General features: G+C 44.5%; 1 protein-coding gene across 1 annotated transcript in view; it reads right to left on the bottom strand.

Moving 5' to 3' along the window:
• Positions 1-21,763, bottom strand: part of csmd1b (CUB and Sushi multiple domains 1b) — a 1,295,488-nt gene that overhangs the window by 872,516 nt on the left and 401,209 nt on the right. Inside the window, exon 7 of the mRNA XM_085996460.1 lies at positions 18,324-18,436. Within this exon, the coding sequence (XP_085852586.1) occupies positions 18,324-18,436 (113 nt within the window). The remainder of the gene's footprint in view (positions 1-18,323; positions 18,437-21,763) is intronic.

Here is a 21,763-nt window from a genome sequence, read left to right as displayed (position 1 = left end):
TATACGGAGCTCTCATCTCTCCGTATCTTTTACTATAGCGCTCGGTTATCCGGAATTTTTGATGAACCGGCACCACGTCGGTCCCGTCGGTGCCGGGTAAAAAAAAGTTTCCTGTAGAAGATACTTAAAGATTCAGAGAAACTAAATCAAAAACAAAACTTTTGGATATGCCACGATGGCAGAACAATAGAGCACAGGTTCAGGGTCATGAAGGGTAAATTAAGGACACTTGTCAGTATTTCTTTACATAGAGGGTGATCAAGAGCTGGTATTGCTGGAACAGCCGGGTTGCCAGAAAAGGTAGTTAAGGCAAGGTTGCTGGATTCATTTAAGAAACAGTTGGATGTAGTACCCTGTAATGGTAAAGTTAGTATTCTGAAAAAATGAAATCAACTAATTTTTTGAAGACCAAAAGTTTAAAAAAAACCTTACTTACCTCAATCTTCCTTGTAATCTATAGGCTTTTCAAACCCAGGCTTAATGCTACCTAACCACTTCTATCTTATTCTTTTCAACCACAGACCTTAACCCTTAACCTAGGTTTCTCACTAAAATTAAATTCAGGCAAGAAACTCAAGGAGGTAGAAATGTACAGCTACAGCTCTCAAACTGGTCCAGTTCCAAGCTGGCAGGCTTGCTGGAAGGAGGGAACGCAACACTATTGTGCCTCTCCTTTATTCACTAAATGTAGGGCAAGCAGTTGAATTTTTTTTTAAAGAGTACACTTAGTAACCCCACACTCCCAGCGAAACTGTAGCGCACATTCTCCGATGTGCACCCTCTTCAAGTGTGACTCTCCACTGGGAATGTGGGATCTTTGATTGCCTGCCTAGTTCTTAGTAGCAGAGTCACTATTGCTGTATTAAAAACTATTCTTTTCAGCAAATTAAAGAAAAAGTAATTCTAATGCAAAAATAATTGGATTCATCTAGTGTTTATTATTACAGACTTTCACGTTGATTTCTAAATGTAAAAACATTAATTCAAAAAAATTAAGCATAAGCATTCTTTGATTGCAATTTAACTTTCAAAGAGCTCAAGATCTTGATGCACTTTCTGAAAAAAATATTGCAATTAGCACAAAGCCGCATCACATCTTCTCAGAAATGAAATGGCCGCAGGAGACTAAATCTCAATAGACATTTTAAAATGGTTAAGGGCCAAAGTTGGGCATGGTATTAATGTACTGATTGATTATTTCCAGTGGTATTACTGTGCAATCTGGGAAGTTCAGTCTATTTTTTCCCCTGGCATTCCGAATACCTTTGCACAAATTCAGCTTTGGAGTTAGAGAGGGGAATGGGTATGCAGGAACTATTCATACCATCTGGACCGTGTCTATCATACTGCAGAGGTACCTGGGCTTGTCTGAGGACCTGTGCCACAGGAGACTAAGGCTGTGATTTTGCCGGCGCTCAGAGAGGCGGGTCAGAGGTTAAAGTCCTTTTGATTGACGGCGGGTCCCGATCCCGACGTGCCATCAGGCCAATCAAAGGAAAATCATGTCTGTGGAGCGGAGGCAGCTGGGGGTGGGGCTGGAACCCGGAAACCAGCTGACCCGCACCCATCCCAACACCGAACAGAAAATCGCGGCCTAAATCTCAATAGGAAAGCAGTCACTGAACTGTGTCATTTCCTGTAGCCAGTCCTGGAGACAAAGTCAACAATCAGCATTGCTTTGACTAAGGTAATTACACTAGACCTTCATGTCTCTGACTCCTTCCAGGCACCAAAAGGTGATACAACAGTGTGACCCAGTATCCCCATTACTGTATCAGCAGTGTTGCAAATGCTCCCTTCTGAAACTTCAATGCCTTTATCCAATTCAGCAAGGAGCATCAGCAGCAATAGGAGACGTATTTAATTTGACAGCTGTAATGGCATCCCCAGAGTGCACAGTGAAAGGCTACATGGCTGAGGGTTTCTGCTTCTGGGCTCAACAGCCACTGATTCTGTGCTCACTGCAATAAATAGGCAGAAAATCTTGGGATGGCAAGTGCAGAAGCGGAAAATCCCAGCCCATGTGGCCATCTGAGCAACAGAACACTATATACCACCCTACTTCAAGGGAAAGGATTCTTCTCCATGAAAGTATAGATAGGCTGCAACCACTGCAATAAATATCATGGGTACGGATGCATGCATCCCTAGTAATGCTTGCGATGTCTGCATCTTAAGGAAAAGCAGAGTGCCAGAACTCTTGAAAGGCTAGACACTATGTGGCAATGCTTATCCTCTGAAGTCCTGGTTCCTGACACTTGAACATCACTGCTAATCCCCATACATGCCAAACCAGAAGATTAGCAAAAGCTGACCAACAGCTTCAGAAGAGCTGACAAAACCCACATGGACACAGAAGATTAATGGGTCGCGTTTCCGCTTGTTTAAACTAGTAATATCAGCGCTGTAGTGTATGTAACCGTTCCACCTTTAAGAGAACTATTTTAAGGGTTGCACTACTTTATCTTGGCTGCGGTATACTGTAATACCGGTGGTGACCACACCGGTATATAAGTGCTGTGTAATGATTTATTGGGCAGTTCCGCCCTGACCTTCGACTAGTAAAGACCTGTTAAAATTTACTCTAGTGGTCTGTGTAGTAATTCTCACTATAACACACAGACTTAACAGTGGCGACGAGTACGATCTTACCCTGTGGCAGAGATATATCCAAGGCAGTTTAACGGGCGTCGAGAAGAGGCATCTGCCCTCATCATTCTGCCGAGAAAAGACTCGGGTTTGCAGAGCAAAGGAAGAATTCTGACACGAAGCCTTCCATCAGCAACAGGCAGGATCATCCCTTCTATCACGGTGGTGGGTAAGCCGATCAGCGACGAGCAGCAAGTCGGCCACGTTGACTGTGAAGTAGGGGAGGGAAAAACGGAGGATATAAGGGCGGAGAACTCGACCACGGCCGGGGAAAAGAGCCGGACAGAAGTCGGGGCCAGAGGCGCTGAGACTGGGGCAGCGTAAGACACGGGAGCCGCGGTGAATGCAAACGCAGCCGGTGCGAAAGACCGGGCTGCAAGCGGGCTGGGAGACGCAACAGCGTCGAGAGAGAGCTCGACTGTGACCGGTGAAAAAGGCCGGGCAGCTACCGAGGCCGTGAGGCGCAGCGACCGGGTCAGCGTAAGGCGCGGGAGAAAATTTAAAAAAAAAAAAAAACGCGGAGAACTCAGCCGCAGCCGGGGGGGAAAGGACCGGACTGCAAGAGGGGCTGGGAAGCACGATTGAAAACCGCTGGGGAGGGCGAACGCAGCAATACGGCAATCGCCATTACAGCCAGCGGGGGAGAAAGGCAAACGCGGGAAGCCGCCATTTTCGTAGGCGGGGAAGAAGACAAGTGCGGGAAACCGCCATTTTGAAAAAAAAAGTTAAAGAAAAATTTATTTTTGTTTCTCAAGAAGATTGCGAGGATGCCTAAGCGTGGTAACATCAACGATTTCGATCCCGATGTTGAAGATTTGGCCACGTATGTAGAACGCATAGAGATATATTGTAAGGCAAATAAAATATCAAATGAAGATAAAGCACTAACCTTAATAAACTCAATGGGTGCGAAGACATACGGGCTATTGAAGCATCTTCTATCACCAGCTAAACCGGCGGATCAGACTTTCGCTAATATTGTTGCTGTCCTGAAGAATCATTTGAGCCCCACACCGCTGATGTTAGCGGAACGATTTAAATTTTATGCGAGAACGCAACTGAAAGAGGAAAGCAACGCGGAGTATTTAATTGAACTGCGTAAGTTAGCGAAATACTGTCAGTTTGGGGAAAGACTGACAGAGGCACTGAGAGACAAATTCGTGTGTGGATTGTCGAAAGAAGGAACACAAAAGCGGTTGCTTGAAGAGAATGATCTTACACTTGATAAGGCTGTCACTATTGCAGCATCGCACGAAGCCGCAGCGAGAGGCACTGCGGAAATGCAGCTGAAGGCAGCGGTACTCAGCGTAGATCAAATGGCTTTGGGTACAACGAAATGTTATCGTTGTGGAAAGACAACACACGATCAGAACCAATGCTAGTTTAAAAACCAGGAATGTAGAAAATGTGGCAAGCTTGGTCACATAGCTAAAGTATGCCGGTCAAGAAAGAAGACCAGCAACAAAAAGTCACAGCAGGAAAAGTGCAGAAAGGTACATAAGGTGGCTGAGAAGAGTTCGGATGAACAGAATTCGGATTCAGACTCCAACAGCAAGGAACTGGGTAGTCTGAGAATTCACAATGTGAGTAAGGAAGCTGACCGACAAACTATCTGGGTCACACTGCAGATAGCAGGAGTCCAAGTGAAGATGGAATTGGACACTGGATCGGCGTTGACGGTCATGAATAAGCAAGATTACAAAAGGTTATTCACACATATTCCCCTACGGGATACAGAGATAGTATTGCAGACATACACGGGGCAAAGAGTATACCCCATCGGAAAGATAAAAGTCAAGGTGAGACACAAGGGCAAAGAACACCAAGGAATGGACTTATATGTACTACCTGAGGGAGGTCCACCACTTCTGGGACGGGAGTGGATCAGGAAAATAAATATGGACTGGCACTCCCTAAAAGCAATGACGGTAGATTCTGGAAAAAGAAAAGATGTCAAACCTGAACGATTGTCCAGAATATTGGATGAGGGCATATGCAGCAGTGACAGTGACAAAGCAGAGAGTGAGAACTCGGTGAAGACAATCAGCTCAGACTCTGGAACTGATGATGGTAAGACCAGCCCATGTGCAAAAGACAAGTCTAAAATGGACTTGCAGACTAATGATGGAAAAACGAAGGAGTGCATAAATGCTTCAGAAGAGAACAAAGTATCAGAACAGAATTCCACTGAACAACAACAACATAGTTTGACAGAGAATTCTGAGTCTGTCCAGTCTACAGACATGCACATTTCTGAGGAACACCGGGCTCGAACTCAACTCAATTTCAAACTACAACAGCAATTAGAACAAATGATTCGCCGTTTTGAGCAAGAGATGAATGCAAAGAAAAAGTTCTTTGACACAGAGTGGGAGAATCTGGAAAGACAGCAGAAGCAGCTGATTGAGAAAATGGAGCAGGAACACACAAACCGTCTGCGCGATGAGGCCAAACGAATCAAAGCTGAGCAAGAAAGGGAATATGTCAAATTCATCGATCAGTTGAAAGCTAAGAAGAAAGAGCACCCTTTTGTGAGCAGTGTCAGCAGTAATAAGCCACTCATAACACACAGACTTAACAAGCGCAATGCAGGCAAAATCGTCTGAGCCAGAGTAAGAGATCTGGGAATTTAAAACATAAGTGAGTTACGTTCAAAACCACCTATGTTCGTGATTTCCGTGATCTTATAAGCTGCTGCAAGATTCAATTGGCCTGAATCAGGCCACGCTCACAAAACTGGCCCCCTGCCCCACGTCAAAATTGCGAGATCCCATTCGGGAAGGCTCTTCAAATTGCACTCATTTTCTTAGGTGCACAGGCACAACGAGGCACGTTTTAAACATTTTTTCATGTCAAAAAATATTTGATTTACTAAGAAACTGACGAGTGCACACCAATGAAACTATTAAATGTTTCAGTAGTTTTTTTTGGTCATTTTCAGTGATTTTAAATCAGGTTACTCACAGCATTGTGGGTGTACCTACACCATATGGACTGCAGCGGTTCAAGAAGGCGGCTCACCACCATCTTCTCAAGGGCAATTAGGGATGGGCACTAAATGCAGGCCTAGCCAGCGACGCCCACATCCCATCAATGACTAAAAAAAAAGTGAAGGACTGGACACCCTTATGAAAAATGCTTCTATTTGATGGTAAACCCATTTTCAGCTATATTAATTAAACTGCACCTGCTTACCAGTCTTAAATACATCAAGGAATACTTTATGGAAAGAAAAAAAATCAATGATTGCGTTCTATCACGCTGCCTGATTCACGGAAGACATTACTTTTGTGATTATGCAAATTAATTGAATCAAAAACTTGAACTGTAACCTAACCAGCACAATTTCAAGGGCATTTTGCACGCAATTTACCGATTGCGCCCAATGTGGAAACTCTACCCCATAATCAGTTTCACCTCTTACCCTCACATGCCGAAACTGCACACTGCGAGGCAGCAGGATCTAAAATGCTAAGAACCTTGTTGGCATCTGGGAAGTGCATGTGGAAAATCGTTGAAGACAAGTTTTCAATCGGCTTTGATAAAGTTAATGGCCCAGAAATTCGAGTCCCCACGGGTGAGTACGTGCTGGGTACTCACGCGTAGGCCCAACAAAAGTGCCGGTTTCGTGCATGCACTGCGCATGCGCGGGAAACCGGAACTTCTGTTCCCTTGAAAGAAGGGGTTGACAGGTGGAACGCATGCGCCAGAGAGGCAGCACGTGCGCATCGAACTTACGTTTTTTTTTACAGGTTTTTCCGGGAGGGTAAGTCTCCAGCAGTTACACTTTTAAAAAGTAAGCGCAAGGCCTGCTTTTAACAAGGTAAGTGGTGAATTAATTAAAATTAAAACATTTTTTCCACAGGTTTATTATTTTTAAATACTTTAAAGAAAGGTAAGTTTATTTTTAGCCCCATTAGAAAATGTAATTAATTTTTTCAAAAATTTAAATTATTGTTTAAAATAGTTATTTCATGTAATTTATAATTATTTTAAAAATGTGATTTAAAAAAAAATTTATTTGAAGTTTTAGTTATGTTTTGGGGCTTATAGTATTTATAGGCTTGACAGCTCTTCCTGTCAAATTTATGAATGAAGCATTCCCTGCTACCATTGGCTCTCCATGGCCCACGTGATTGCAGGGGACGCTTCGAACTAACTGCGCCCCTGGGATACGCAAGCACTGCGCGCCGGCAGTTGGAGGAGGCCCAAGATCGGAATCCCACCCGGGCCCACAGCTCAAGGGCCGGCACGCAAAGTAAGTGCAGGTCGGGGGCTTGCACCCGCGGAAAGCCCCCAACCTGAATTTCTGGGCCAAAGAAACTATGCAGAGGTGATGCACACATTCCCAACTTGGCCCATTACTGCAGCTGCATTAGGAACCCTACTGACTTAAAAAAGTGCTCAACACATTTTTGATTTCTAAGCCCAATTGATTGTTTTCAGAATAGTTAAACACTATACAGAGTTAAATTTTTGTGACTTGTATACGTACTGTTTTAATTTTTTCTCGGGGACAGGCTTCGAAGGAAGTTTCAGAACCTTGGACAGCTGTGAATAGCTTGTGGTATAAAAGTGTCACGCCTGCTACTGACTGTGTGCAGCAATATGCTCCCCTCACTTTATCCAGGTCTTTATTCCTGCCTATATATCTCGCTTTCAAGGTGAGCTGCAAAACAAACTGTTGGAGCCCCCAAACCCATTATATAATGTGACTGGCAAATGAAGATTATAAATTCTAATCTATTGAAAAAATAAAAGCCCTAGATTTAAATTGGAGCTTTTTGTTTAGAATGAAAATCCAATTAAAGAACAGCAACAGAAACAGTAATTAAATATTTTAAAAATGAATTTCACTGTCCAATTTAATTGGATTGTAAAACCTTAACCTGTTACTGTTGGATTTTTACTTTCTAGTCAAACACACTTTAATTGACTTCTGGTCGTAAAGTCAACTCAAGACTTCCATCAAGACTTCTTCCAGTCTAGTTAGTACTGGACAACCTTTCACCTATTAAGGTATTAGGCAGTGACCCTGTGGGATATTTGCACTCTGGTGTGTATGTGTATATACATTCTCAATCTCTCTGATTGGACAACTTGACCAGTCGAAGAATAGCCTGACTACTTCCAAGATTCATATTTAACATGAAAATGTATTTAAACTAAAATAATATTTGTTCTAATAAATGTAGCAATAAAAATGTCAACCAGAAGGGGAAAAAAGTGGTGCTCTTATTGCAATGATCACATTGCGAAATGACTGCTTGATGGTTTGGAAGGTAATTTGCCCATCACCACTGTGCTCGCTGACCTGCATTGGCTCCCGGTTAAGCAGCGCCTCAATTTCAAAATTCTCATCCTTGGTTTCAAATCCCTCTATGGCCTCGCCCCTCCCTATCTCTGTAATCTTCATCAGCCCCACGACCTCCCGAGATATCTGCGCTCCTCTAATTCTGCCCTCTTGAACATCCCTAATTATAATCGCTCAACCATTGGTGGCCGTGACTTCTGTTGCCTCGGCCCTAAGCTCTGGAATTCCCTGCCTAAACCTCTCCACCTCGCTACCTCTCTTTCCTCCTTTAAGACGCTCCTTAAAACCTACCCCTTTGACAAAGCTTTTGGTCACCTGCCCTAATTTATCCTTATGTGGCTCAGTGTCAAATTTTTTGTCTTATAATACTCCTGTGAAGCGCCTTGGGACATTTTACTACGTTAAAGGTGCTATATAAATACACGTTGTTGTTGTTGTAGTAATTCTTCAAACCAAGCTGCGGCCTTACAACAGGGGTAGTTGTTCCCTGCGATGCCAACCATTTGCTTGTAATAAGTGCAAAAGACAAGGCTGAAGCGTTTGCAACCTTCTTCAGCCAGAAGTGCCGAGTGGATAATCCATATCGGTTTTCTCCTGAGGTCCCACCATCACAGAAGTCAGTCTTCAGTCAATTTGATTCACTCCATGTGATATCACGAAATGGCTGAGCGCACCGGATACAGCAAAGGCTGTGGGCCCCGACAACATCCCGGCTGTCGTGCTAAAGACTTGTGCTCCAGAACTAGCTGCGCCTCTAGCCAAGCTGTTCCAGTACAGCTACAAGGCTGGCATCTACCCGACAGTGTGGAAAACTGCCCAGGTATGTCCTGTCCACAAAAAGCAGGACAAATCCAATCCGGCAAATTACCGCCCCATCAGTCTACTCTCAATCATCAGTAAAGTGATGGAAGGTGTCGTCGACCGTGCTATCAAGCGACACTTACTCATCAATAACCTGCTCATCGATGCTCAGTTTGAGTTCCGCCAGGACCACTCGGCTCCAGGCCTCATTAAAGCTTTGGTTCAAACATGGACTAAAGAGCTGAATTCCAGAGGGGAGGTGAGAGTGACTGCCCTTGACATCAAGGCAACATTTGACTGAGTGTGGCATCAAGGAGCCCCAGTAAAATTGAAGTCAATGGGAATCAGGGGGAAAACTCTCCACTGGTTGGAGTCATACCTAGCACAAAGGAAGATGGTTGTTGTTGTTGGAGGTCAATCATCTCAGTCCCAGGACATCATTGCAGGAGTTCCTCAGGGCAGTGTCCTAGGCCCAAACCATCTACAGCTGCTTCATCAATGGCCTTCCCTCCATAATAAGGTCAGAAGTGGGGATGTTCACTGATGATTGCACAGTGTTCAGTTCCATTCGCATCTCCTCAGATAATGAAGCAGTCCATGCCCGAATGCAGCAAGACCTGGATGACATTCAGGCTTGGTCTGATAAGTGGCAAGTAACATTCGCACCACACAAGTGCCAGGCAATGACTATCACCAACAAGTGAGCGTCTAACCACTGCCCCTTGACATTCAATAGCATTATCATTGCTGAATCCCCCATCATCAACATCCTGGGGGTCACCATTGACCAGAAACTTAACTCGACCAGCCACATAAATACTGTGGCTACAAGAGCAGGTCAGAGGCTGGATATTCTGTGGTAAGTGTCTCACCTCCTGACTCCACCATCTACAAGGCACAAGTCAGGAGTGTGATGGAATACTCTCCACTTGTCTGGATGAATGCAGCTCCAACAACACTCAAGAAGCGCGACACCATCCAGGACAAAGCAGCCCGCTTGATTGGCACCCCATCCACCACCTTAAACATTCACTCCCTCCACCACCGGCGTACCGTGGCTGCAGTGTGTACCATCTACAAGATGCACTACAGCAACTCACCAAGGCTTCTTCGGCAACACCTCCCAAACCCGCGACCTCTACCACCTAGAAGGACAAGGGCAGCAGGCACATGGGAACACCATCACCTGCAAGTTCTCCTCCAAGTTACACACCATCCTGACTTGGAAATATATCGGCGTTCCTTCATCGTCATTGGTTCAAAATCTTGGAACTCCCTCCCTAACAGCATCGTGGGAGTACCTTCACCACACGGACTGCAGAGGTTCAAGAAGGTGGCTCACCACCACCTTCTCAAGGGCAATTAGGGATGGGCAATAAATGTTGGTCTTGCCAGCGATGCCCACCTCCCAGGAATGAATTTTTAAAAAGTCATTAGTGAAAACTGAAACTAAATTGGCTAAAAAGGTTAATTAAATATTGCCCTTTAAATATCAATTTGGCTAAATTTATTGAGAAGCTTCTGAATTACAACCAAACACTATATTTAGAAAGTCCTAATCTGAACGTAATTTGGAAACATGCTTGGTAAATGTGCTGCACTGAAAATCAGTTTGTATCGTGAAATCGTAGCACTGATTCCCTTTGAAGACATCTCTCTGGCAGAGCATCAAAACACTTTCCTAGCTTTTAAGAGATGCTCGTTTCCCTTCACCTAAGATCTTTTAAAATAATTTTCTGCCAATTTTTGAAGAGATATTTCAGAAGAGAATTAGACCTTTGTATAGAACCAAACAATGCTTCTTTATTCCCTTCGACTATTGATATTTTCCTTTTCAGTCCCCTCTTTTCCTCTCCAGACTGCGCTGGCCTGTGCTAGGGCATGGTCTCACAGATGCTGGCCACCCTCATTAGTCAAGTTACCATTCTTCATGTGTGAGTCCAAATAGTGAGTGTTGACAAGCATTTCATGGGGAGGTGGGGCTTGTACGGTTCTGTTCTCATCTGATATCTGCACCTATGTATTTTCTAGCAGGACCATTAGATGACAATCAGGAGTGGGAACACTGGCTCAGAGACACAAAGACCACTTGCAACATCTCTACTTCCGCCCCAGCTGAAATCAGTCGACTCATCACAGGACTGAACCTCGGAACTATGTCTCAGCAGCAAACCAAGGGTTACGTTTTCATCTGGGTGTTAAGAATCGTCTGGTCAGAGCACAGAAAGGAAAATCTGGCGACGAGGTACGGAACGTGGCAGATTTCTCTTTTATTTGAATTAATGGAAGGAAAATCGGTCAGGTTCTGAAAGGGGCAGTGACCCAGCCAGGCAATGCTTAATAATCCGGTGGTAAAGAAAGAAAAATCTACCCCCCTGTGTCTTTACCTATTAAACAACCTGAGGACCTCTGTAAAATTGTTTGAAACACTGTCCTTATTTTTATTTTGGTATCAAAACCCACAATATTTCTGAAATAGGGAAATAAATGTTATAACCAGCAAACTGTGACAGTATGATGAGAATAAAATGCTTTTAACTCCGCCGCAATCGGGATTCAGTCCATGACTATTTACTATATGTACACAGTTGGCTGAACACCACAAAGCTAACTCCACTAGTTCTTTTGGCACATAATAAGGAAGAACTCTGGTCAGCAAAACCATAATCATAAAGCTATTACACTGGAAATCAATAATGATTTATCACAGGACCATCGCCGACATTGTGCAGCATATTAGCACTTATTTGTTTTTGCTATCATGAGATTGAACTCTGACAAGCCACATGTCCCATCTCAAGATATTAACTGGAGACAGTTTAAAAAAAAATCTCTGGATCAATTGAAGTTTAAGCTTATTCTTGCGGCCAATATTCACGCTGTCATCTCTAAAGCTTTTCATGGGGCTTGACTATGATTTCCTTTCATTTAAAATTGTTTTCTAAAGGAACTGCCACACTTTAGGTGCACTTAGTTAACCAATCACTGACCCTCAATGAGTCTTTCTGATGAATGGGAATTGGGTCTTTGATACTCTTCTACATTGGATCAGGAGATGACTCAGAAATCAGTGATAAAGCCTTACTGTGATCGCTAAGGTCCCAGAGAAAACAATGGTTAAAGTAGTAACTTTAGAAACTAATAGAAAAGAAAAGGGACTTGTATTTCTGTGTAGCAGCATGTCTCTGGGTTTCCATCTAGCCCAAACTGAATGGGCAAAAGTCTCTCTTTACTTGCTGCAATGGACCAACATTTGTCTGGGGGGTCTCAATCTAATTTCTTTGAGTCTCAGGGTTCAACTCTCGGTAATCGGCACTACACTTTCTCATTTAGAGAGTTCATAACAGTGGCGGATGAGAGAACCTGAAACATTCACACATTTGCTGGGGAGAGGCGGGAAAGGTCTTCTGAGGTTGTGAATGCAAATATTCGGAAAGTGCTCCAATTCCCAACACTGGCAGCCCCTTAATTGGAAGGTCCAGAATTTGGAATAAGAAAACATCTAAGGTCCCCATCCTTTCATTTGCAAGAACCCTTCCTTCTGCCCATTCCCGTGTGTCCAAGCTCCTTCCAGGTCTGCATGTCTGGGATACCCTTCCTTGTTATGACTAGAAAGTGCTCCCCTCACCTTAACTATTTTAACAAGATTTCCCCCATCTGTTGAGATTCCTCAGCTCACCCACTCTGAGATCTGCTTGTTTATCTCTGCGTCTGGAATTCAAAGTCCTCCTGTTCCTGTCATCCTCCTTCACGTTGTTGAACTCACTTCTCCTTTTCCATAGCTAATCCTTCCTTCCCCCACGTGTCTTCACCTGAAAGCAGGGAGTACTGTGGAGCACTATGCAGTCAATTTGTCCCAGCATGCTCAGCATCAGTGAGGATGGCCGAGTCCCTTCTGTTGACTCTTGGAATGTTACGAGAGCGGAGCCGATGCAGTGTTCCTCTTGATGTGAGAACACGGATAACAAGGAGCAGCTAGAGTCATGGAAGCAGCTGGGACTAAGGTGGTCTTTGAGGGTAGTAGGGGAAAGATGGGAGGAGAATAATTTAATATGCACACTGATCATGGTGGTGGAGATTGTGGGTGTTGATCCACACAGTAGGTGGGAGGATATGTGGTTTGACATCTTAGGGGGTGATTTTGTCAATGGGGGCGCGTTGGAGGTGGGACTGCTGCTTGTCGGGTTTCAGTCCCACCTCCATCGATTTGTGGCCAACCCACGCTATTTTCCCTTGATTGACCTTGTTAAGCCCGCCCAGCGGGCTTAGCAGACCAATCAAGGGGAAGCCGGTTACAGAGAGCATCAGCGTATGACGTTTCATCTGTCATCGTTTGACAGCTCTGTGAAGCTGTCAAACACTGACATTCTCTGTAGTTTGATGAGTCCTTGTATTCAAGACTCATCAAACCTCTTTTGTGAGCAGAAATTAGATGGTTGTTGCATCGGAGAATGCAGCAGCCATCTGTCATCTCTGCCGGTGAGATGCGAGACTCGCCGCATCCCCAACTGTTGAAGCCTGCAGGAAGAAACAAAGGTAAGTAAACATTTTCTATCACTTTTCACTCACCTCACATACTTACCTCTCCACACTTGCACCCCATCACTCACCTCCACAGCGCACTTTTGCACCCCTCCGACCCCTGCAGACCCATTGCTCGTCTCGGTGACCCTGGCGGGCTTTCCCGACGTCGGGAAGCCCGCGCCTCTGGTGGCAAAATGGGAACAATCCTCTTAACTGCCTGTTAACTACCTGTTAACAGGCAGTTAAGTGGCTGTAATCCCCTTCCCACCTCCAGGAAACGGGACCCGGCGCAGATTGGCTACCCACCTCCTGGGAAGATGGCACGGAAGCGGGTTGGGGGAGGGGGATGGGCACCCGCCCCTAAGATTCTGCCATTTTCCCGGCAATCCCGCCTCCAAACCTGCCTCATCAGGGCTGGCAAAATCCAGCCCAAAGGGTTTTATCATTAAGTATCTAAACTTTTCAGCTACACCATAGGAACAGCTGGTTAATTTCAGTGCACAATCTAAAAAATGTGGCACTGAGCTGTGATGAACTTAATATAATTAATTAAGTCCCAGACATTCTCACTTCCTCCAATCTATAACTTTAATCAAGAACCGGAATGAATGACGGAGATAATTAACTGTTTAGTTGCATTCTTTCATTGCAAGTTATTAATTGATTGCACTTACACTTAATTAAATTATATCAACTTATATCAGAACTAATGATCTTGGGTCTAAACGTCTTCCTGTTAGGTTTGGATTCACTTGCATATCTCTTCGTCTGCTGCTTTTTCAGCATTATATAAGTGATTTGTGGCTGTGTCTTCAGGCATCTAAAATTCAAGCACTGCTAATGAAACTACATGACCTCAGATAAACTTCTGCAAGTTTTCTTACATATTGGCTACAGGCTGGAAATAATCATTTTCCCCTCGATGTGAATTAGACAAACGTGATTTATCGTCGTGGTCGAAACAGTCTTATAAATTCAAGCACACTTACTGTAAAGATAAAACATGTCAGCTGGGACCTGCTTTGAGCATTATATATCCTGGGGTCTGTTTTAATGATAGAGTCCTTATTGAGTTCATACAACTGGACTCTATCAAAACTTTCTTTCGTGCTGGATCCATGAGCATCTAATGATGAACAGTATTAATCTACTGCTTGCCTACTTTTTAAGCATAAAATGCAGTCACAGAAAGAATTAAAAAGGAAACGAAAGCAAAGTGGTACAACAAAAATGAAAAGGTCCTCAAATAACTCACGCAACACAACTGAAGGTATCTCATCTCTTAAAATGACTAAATCTAATTGATCAATTAGTTAAAGGTCAAGTCATTGTAAAATATCTCAATTATTGAAATTATTGTGTAATTCCTCTGAAATATATCTATTTATTAATTCACTTCAGCTTTACTGCCTCTGGCTTAGAAAAATAGCAATTACTGGACAAAAAAAAGATCAAAATCCATCTAGTTCACCTTCTACCTTTGTGGTAGCCACATGATGCAACATGACTAATCCTGGCAATCAAGCTCTATCAATTAGTCTACAACAGGCATAGATATGAGGCAAGGTCCAAAATCATCTTTTCGTCCCAAATCTGCTGCCATATGTCATGTCTCACCTTACTCATACACTGTATCCCAAAATAGTATTTTCTGAAAGAAATCTGTCTCATTTGCATTTGGATCAATCAACCCTATTTGCTTCCACCATTTCAGGTGAGCTTGTTGTATAGATTTACCACACTCTCACATTGATGATGGATAAGGAGAGTGAAAAATTAGTGTGTAAAATTTCAGTTCAGAATAAAGATTTATTTTTCACTGTGAAGTGAATCACCACATTTAACAGTCTAAAAACCAAACTTATGAGAAACCACGCCAGTAAAATGTCTGTTTGCCTGATAATGATATGTACAACGCCCCCCCCCCCCCCAATAGAGACACACCCCACTTACCTATGTCCACAGAGCATAGATATGGCTCAGTGGAGTCAAGACTTAGGGATGCCCAAGAGTGCATAATGATACTGCTACAACTTTGCCAGGTAAAACCCTTTAAGTTTACCAGCATAGGGTATCTCTTCAGTTGCTATTAATTGAACAAGCTGATTGGTCAATCAACAGTGCTGTGGAGCACTGCAGACCTGCCTAGTTCAGCTATCAGATTGCCAGTACTGGCATAGAGCGTTCGCAGTTCTAAATTTCCAGTGCCAGGTCTGTCAGCTTGGAAACATCTGAAGCGCAGACACCCCCTGCTTATCTACCCACGTGGCAGACAGACACATTTTGGTCATTAGACAATGTGGATATCAGGTACAAGGAGCTCCTCAGGAGCAGCATGGTGAGCCACACAACTCACCATAAAGTGTGTGGGTGCACTGACCATCCATCTGACCATGGCAGGGAAACATACCATACTCTACTGAATGATGGCTCCATCAATCAGAGCTAAAAAGCTTCAGCAACAGCTGCTTGCCTCTTTGTAATCCAATCATGATAGGAAACAAGCCCTGCACTCGGTGACCTACATTGGCTCTCGGTTCGGCAACGCCTCAATTTTAAAATTCTCATCCTTGTTTTTCAAATCCCTCTGTGGCCTCACACCTCCCTATCTCTGTAACCTCCTCCAGCCCTACGACCAATGTTCCCTCTAAGCTGTGCAGCCGCGCGGCTCTCTGCCGGTCTCGTGCAGCCTGGGACCAACTTTTGCAATGTTAAATTTCGCGCATGCACCAAACTGTGAATGGGCCATGCACCCAAAAAAAATTACGCAGAAAACTGCCTACAACCCTCCGAGATCTCTGCGCTGCTCCAATTCTGGCCTCTTGCGCATCCCTGATTTTAATCGCTCCACCATTGGTGGCTGTGTCTTCAGCTGCCTAGGCCCTAAACTCTGGAATTCCTTCCCTAAATCTCTCCGTCTCTCTAGCTCTCGCTCCTCCTTTAAGGCGCTCCTTAAAATCTACCTCTTTTATGTTGTCTGGACTGGTCTGGACAATCCGACATTATCCACATTAAATGTCACTTACCATCTGAAACTGAAGCCAGACAATCCAATGAACCACCTGAGAAGTTAATAAACTTCATTTTTTATGTTAGCAGAAAGCTGACTGGCCTCTTTGTTAAGTTTAAAATTTAACCAGCGTTTGGATTTTCCTGACTAAAAGTGACATTGAGCAATCAGTATAACTCAGGTCTGCCTGGCCAGCATCACTCTAATCATGCACCTGTCTCAAACAGATAAATGCAGTGAGAACATTAGCATATCACAGAATCACAGAAACCCCACAGTGCAGATAGAGGCCATTTCGGCCCATCGAGCCTGCACCGACACATATCCCACCCGATCCCCGTAACCCCTACACCAACACATATCCCACCCTATCCCCGTAACCCCACGTATTTAATCCCCCTAACACTAAGGGTCAATTTATCATAGCCAATCAACCTAACCAGCACATCTTTGGACTGTGGGAGGAAACCGGAGCACCCGGAGGAAACCCACGCAAACACGGGGAGAATGTGCAAACTCCACACAGACAGTCACCCGAGGCCGGATTCGAACCCGGGTCCCTGGCGCTGTGAGGCAACAGTGCTAACCACTATGCAGGGTTGAAAACAAAACAGGATTTATGATATTGTAGGTGGGACAGATAGGAATTTTAAGGAGCCCTTCTGTCAATGGTTGATAATGTATCCATGAACATGCACACATGTTCCGGAATACTATGGCTTTACTCTTTTATTAAAATCAGTAAGCTTTGAAACTTAAACATGTAAACGAATCCTTGCCCTGCTGGACCACCAGAGAGCGGAGTGCAGGGAAAATCGCGGCGGGCACCCTGAAGAAAAAAGGGGAAGGGGGCAGGTGCTGGCAGTCGGCCAAAAAAAATGGCCGCCCGAGACCTGCCCTTTAATTAGTGACCACACGGCTGCAAAAATGCCACCCTGACCCTGACCCTGTCGGACATGTCGTCCGGCGATAGGTCAGGGGCCGCAACCCAAGTTTGCGGCCAGGGCGCGAGCGGGGTGCTGCGCACGGCGTTAGCGGTGCCGAGCCCGGGCGCTAGGGGCTTTGCACCTCGTTAGTGCCCCCGGAGGTACTAATGGGAGGCACAAAGCAACCCAATTTTTCCCCTGTAATCTTTTAAATTAACTAGTCAAAAAATAGTTTGCACTTATGGGCAGTGCATAGCTCCATATACTCTAATAAATAGAGAAAATATATAGTTGTGAGAGATTATAAGGCTGTATTTCCATTGAGAAGTTGATGTGATGAAGAACTGGCAAAAGCCATTGGAAATCTGAAATGCAGTTTTAGTCTCAAAATCTCTGCTGGTGTCATATTGAGCTATAGACACCAGGCAGATCATAGATTCAATTGCCGATCTTTGCTGAGTTAGGTGATTTCAGGTGGAGTAGCAGTAGGAGCACAACAATTGGCTTCAACATCCCTGAGCAAGGAAAGGTGGGTGAAGACCAGGATTTCTGCCCCTGATCGCTATCCAACAATTTTTCCTGGAAAGTGCATCTGTGCACGTTGGGTAAGGACAGAATCAGGCATAACTGTGACGGCCCCACTCTTCATGGTAAACAGTTTGCCATCATTCCATTTTTACAGGCTCATTCCTGAAGAGTGGCCGTTTGAACAAGGTAACAGAGACCAGCCAGTGCCTGTCGAAACCTATTCCAGCAGGACATCGCATCTTTAATGCCAATTCCTTGCCCTTTCTCCAGATTCTTCAATATCTAAGTATTTATCACTCCCACGTAATATGTAATTTTTGTTCATATTTATTGGAAAGTTAATTGGTGAATCGTGCTTTCTTGCCCCCTATCAACAGTAGGCCCCATTCTGCACACAGATTCCAAATTTGCTTCTTGTAGCTGGTGTGTGATTGCACCACCCAGAAGAGTTACTGATTTGGGATGCAAACAACAGTTTATTAGAGGATAATAATGGTCAGACCCAGTATTAAAATATGGTGCTACTGACAGTCATTTCTAAAAGAAAAGCCAATTACGCAAAAGAGCATACCTTGATATATAGCCTTAAATCCCAGTGATCCAATGGTTTCATCGGACTGTAAATGCAGCCACATCTGATTGCTCATGCTTACAATCAAGTCAGGGACACTCGAACCTGTAAGCCTAAAATGGGAAAAATGCAGGCAATTAGCATGGAAATGTAAGCATTTCAGTGAACCACATAAAATTATGTAGCGTTTAATTTGCTTGAAACATGTCTGCTACTTATCATTTTATAAATAACCAATTTGAAAAAGAGAATCATTACCGATAAAGAAATGAGGAAAACAGACAAATATTTAACAATTAACAGTCAGAGTACAAACATTTGTTTAAATTTACAAAAAGAAAAATCATCCCTTGGTTTATATATTGGCGTAATTGGGGTACATTTTCTTAATTGCAGGATTTACATAAATAACTCAATTGTCCAATGTATAAATCTTTTATTTTTATTTCTAATACTTTAAATATGGGGTGGAATTTTCACCCTCTTCTCTGTGCATTGCAAATGGAAGGATATCTCCCTTCATTCAATTGCAAGCTTCCATGTATAAAAAGAGAACAAACATGAATCAGTATTACACTAGCTCCGAGAATGCATTGTCTGTATGCCACAGTTGTCTTCTGTGGGGCACTTTAACTGAGAATTTAAACTTGTTATAATAAATTAATTAGATTTGGAAATTACACAATGGAGACCAGAGGGATAAAGTGGGCATCTACTGCTGGCCATTAGATGTAGTGCTTTAAGATGATAAGGTTTAATTTATTTGTTATTACGTTTTTAAATGGGGATTAGTACAATTACTAATTCAGTATAATGCTCCTCATTACAATTGATGAGTTGCTTCTGATGTCTATTTTGACAAACCCTAAGTGAAGATTATGATTGGAATTCATGGTACCACCTCAGCCTTAAATACTTACATTACAGTTTATTCAGGGGTCAGATCAAATTTTGAGCTTGGTACATTAAAACTTAAGCATGAAATGAGAAGAAGTTATTCCTCTCGTTCAATCTAATTCTTCCACAGGCCATGTTCAATTTGCTTGTCATAAAACTTGCCTCAACTTATTTAAACTCGTTGAGGCAGGTCAATATTTACAGGTAAAACTTAAAAGAGGTTAAAACGCTGAAAATTTTCCCTGACTCCCAAAGTCGTCGTCGTACGTGTCTTCATACTGTTCCCTTTGGGGAACTGTATGAAGTGGTGGAAGGATTTCTGGCCGCGATTAACGCTCCTTCCGTGACCGTAACCATCTTCATACCAGCCATTAGGGTGGTTAGTCCTATGGCGGGAGGGTTTTACGGGCTCCCACAACCCATACGAGGGTGGGGGGGCCACCCACACACACGGACGCAAGTATCCCGCTGGATGTCAACCCAGAATTTAGAGCCGGAGCTCCGACTCCATTTGCCGGGACTGTCTGGAGCGGGTTTCGAAACCCTACGCCTTCTGGCCCAGCGGCGGGGATGCTACCGCTACGCCAAAGGCCCACTCCACTCCCAAAGTAATCTAGCAAAACTCCAGAAGGTCAACCTAGCATGCAATACATAGGAACAGAGTAGGCCATTCAGCCCCTCGAGCCTGTTCTGCCATTCAATTGGATCATGGCTGATCTGAACCTCAACTCCATTTACCCGCCTTTGGTCCATATCTCTTGATGTCTTTATCTAATAAAAATCTGTCAATCTCAGCCTTGAAAATTTCAATTTACCCAGCAACCACGGTCTTTTGGGGAGAGAATTCCTCGTTTCCACTACTCTGTGTGTGGAAAAGTGCTTCCTGATTTCACTCTAATTTTATGACTGTGCCCCCTTTTTCTGGATTCCCCTACCAATGTAAACAGCTTCTCTGAATCTACTCTATTGAATCCTTAAATCATTTTAACTACCTCAATTAAATCACCGGTCGACTTCTAAACTCAAGGGAATACAATCGAAGTATATGCAACCTGCCATCATAATTTAACCTCGGTTCAACTTTAAACCAGATGCATTCCAGAGGTGATATTTCCACTGGTGGCAGTAGTTGTGGCACTGCTTATTAATGAGGATAGGGCGGGAAAGTGGCGTTGATGTCAAAGTTCAGCCATGATTTTATTGCAGGGTGGAGCAGGCTTGATGGGCTGTATGGCCTACTCCTGCTCCTATTTCTTATGTATTCCCATGATCCCAACAGAAAATAAACCCTCGTACTCAATAAACCATTTAATCATCTATTTTCCATTATCTATTAACATTTGATGGTAAGAGGTGGTCTTAAAGTGAATGGAAGATATTAAATTTATATATGTATCTATATATATAAACGAATCGATCTGTCTGTCTATCTGTCTGTCCTTCTGTCTGTCCTCAGGTGTGCGTCTGTCCGGCTATGCGCTCGAAAGTTACAGAGCGTACCTACGCGTGCGTTACGTCGAAAGAAAGCTCACTGTTGCAAAACGATGGTAAGCGTATTTACGTTTCGGCCGGACAAAAATTGCGCCCGCGGTATCCGAAAAACCTTCAACATTCCGCTCATTAGCATCTCATTATCCGCTCATTAGCGATAGAGTGACCTCGAGGTCGACCAATCGTACGCCGGGTTGCTGGCGCGTGCGGCCGGGCCCTCCTACGGTCGAGTGACGGGACGATTGACCAATCCTACGCTTTGGTGACCTGACGGTCGACCAATCGGTGCGTGTGTGGGCGGGCCTTATCGTTCTGAACTGAGGTGAGTAGCCGCCATCATGCTTCCATTCTTTTTCCTGCTTTCCATGTCTTTCTTTTCAAATATACATTTCCAGCAAAATAATTTGCTTTTATTAAATTGTTTTAAAAAGAACTTCATTCATTTGTAAATATTTTCTCTAACCAGAAGATTCTTTTTCCTACCTTTCCCCATTTTTGTTAGGCCTCAAAGCCTGGGCCTTTCTTGCCCAGCCAGGCCCGAGCTAGGTAATTGTCCCACGGCTTCTGCTAAGCTCCTCAACCCCTGCCCCCGGTGTCACGTTACCCGGGGCAACGGCGTCAGCCACGAGGGTCAGGGTGCGCACGCAGCAGGAGCAGCTGAGACGCGGCGTCTCTCTCTGTTCCCCGCTCGGCTCGGGCGGGGGGGCGAGGCTCTCGGGAGTGCGGATCTCGGGCGGGGCTTGGTGAGCGGGAAGGGTTACCCCGGCAACCGGGCCCACCGGCCGTCTCTCACAGCCGCAATCGGCGGACTTGAAGCCAGCTCGGGAGGGCGGGGGCTCCCGAGAGCGGGAGGGCGGGGCTCCGGAGAGCGGGAGGGTGGGGGGCCGGTGCTCGGGAGATCGGGCCTCCGGAGTTCGGTGCTTGGTTGGGGGGGGGGGGCGGGAGATCGGGGGGGGGGGCGGGAGATCGTGGGGGGGGCGGGAGATCGGGGGGGGGCGGGAGATCGGAGGGGGGGGGCGGGAGATCGGAGCCGGGGCGGGAGATCGGGGGGG

This window comes from Somniosus microcephalus, chromosome 9, assembly GCF_052327205.1.
Source record: "Somniosus microcephalus isolate GS21.2 chromosome 9, FLI_Smic_1.0, whole genome shotgun sequence".
Taxonomy (NCBI): domain Eukaryota; kingdom Metazoa; phylum Chordata; class Chondrichthyes; order Squaliformes; family Somniosidae; genus Somniosus; species Somniosus microcephalus.
This window is presented reverse-complemented; position numbering and strand designations above follow the sequence as displayed.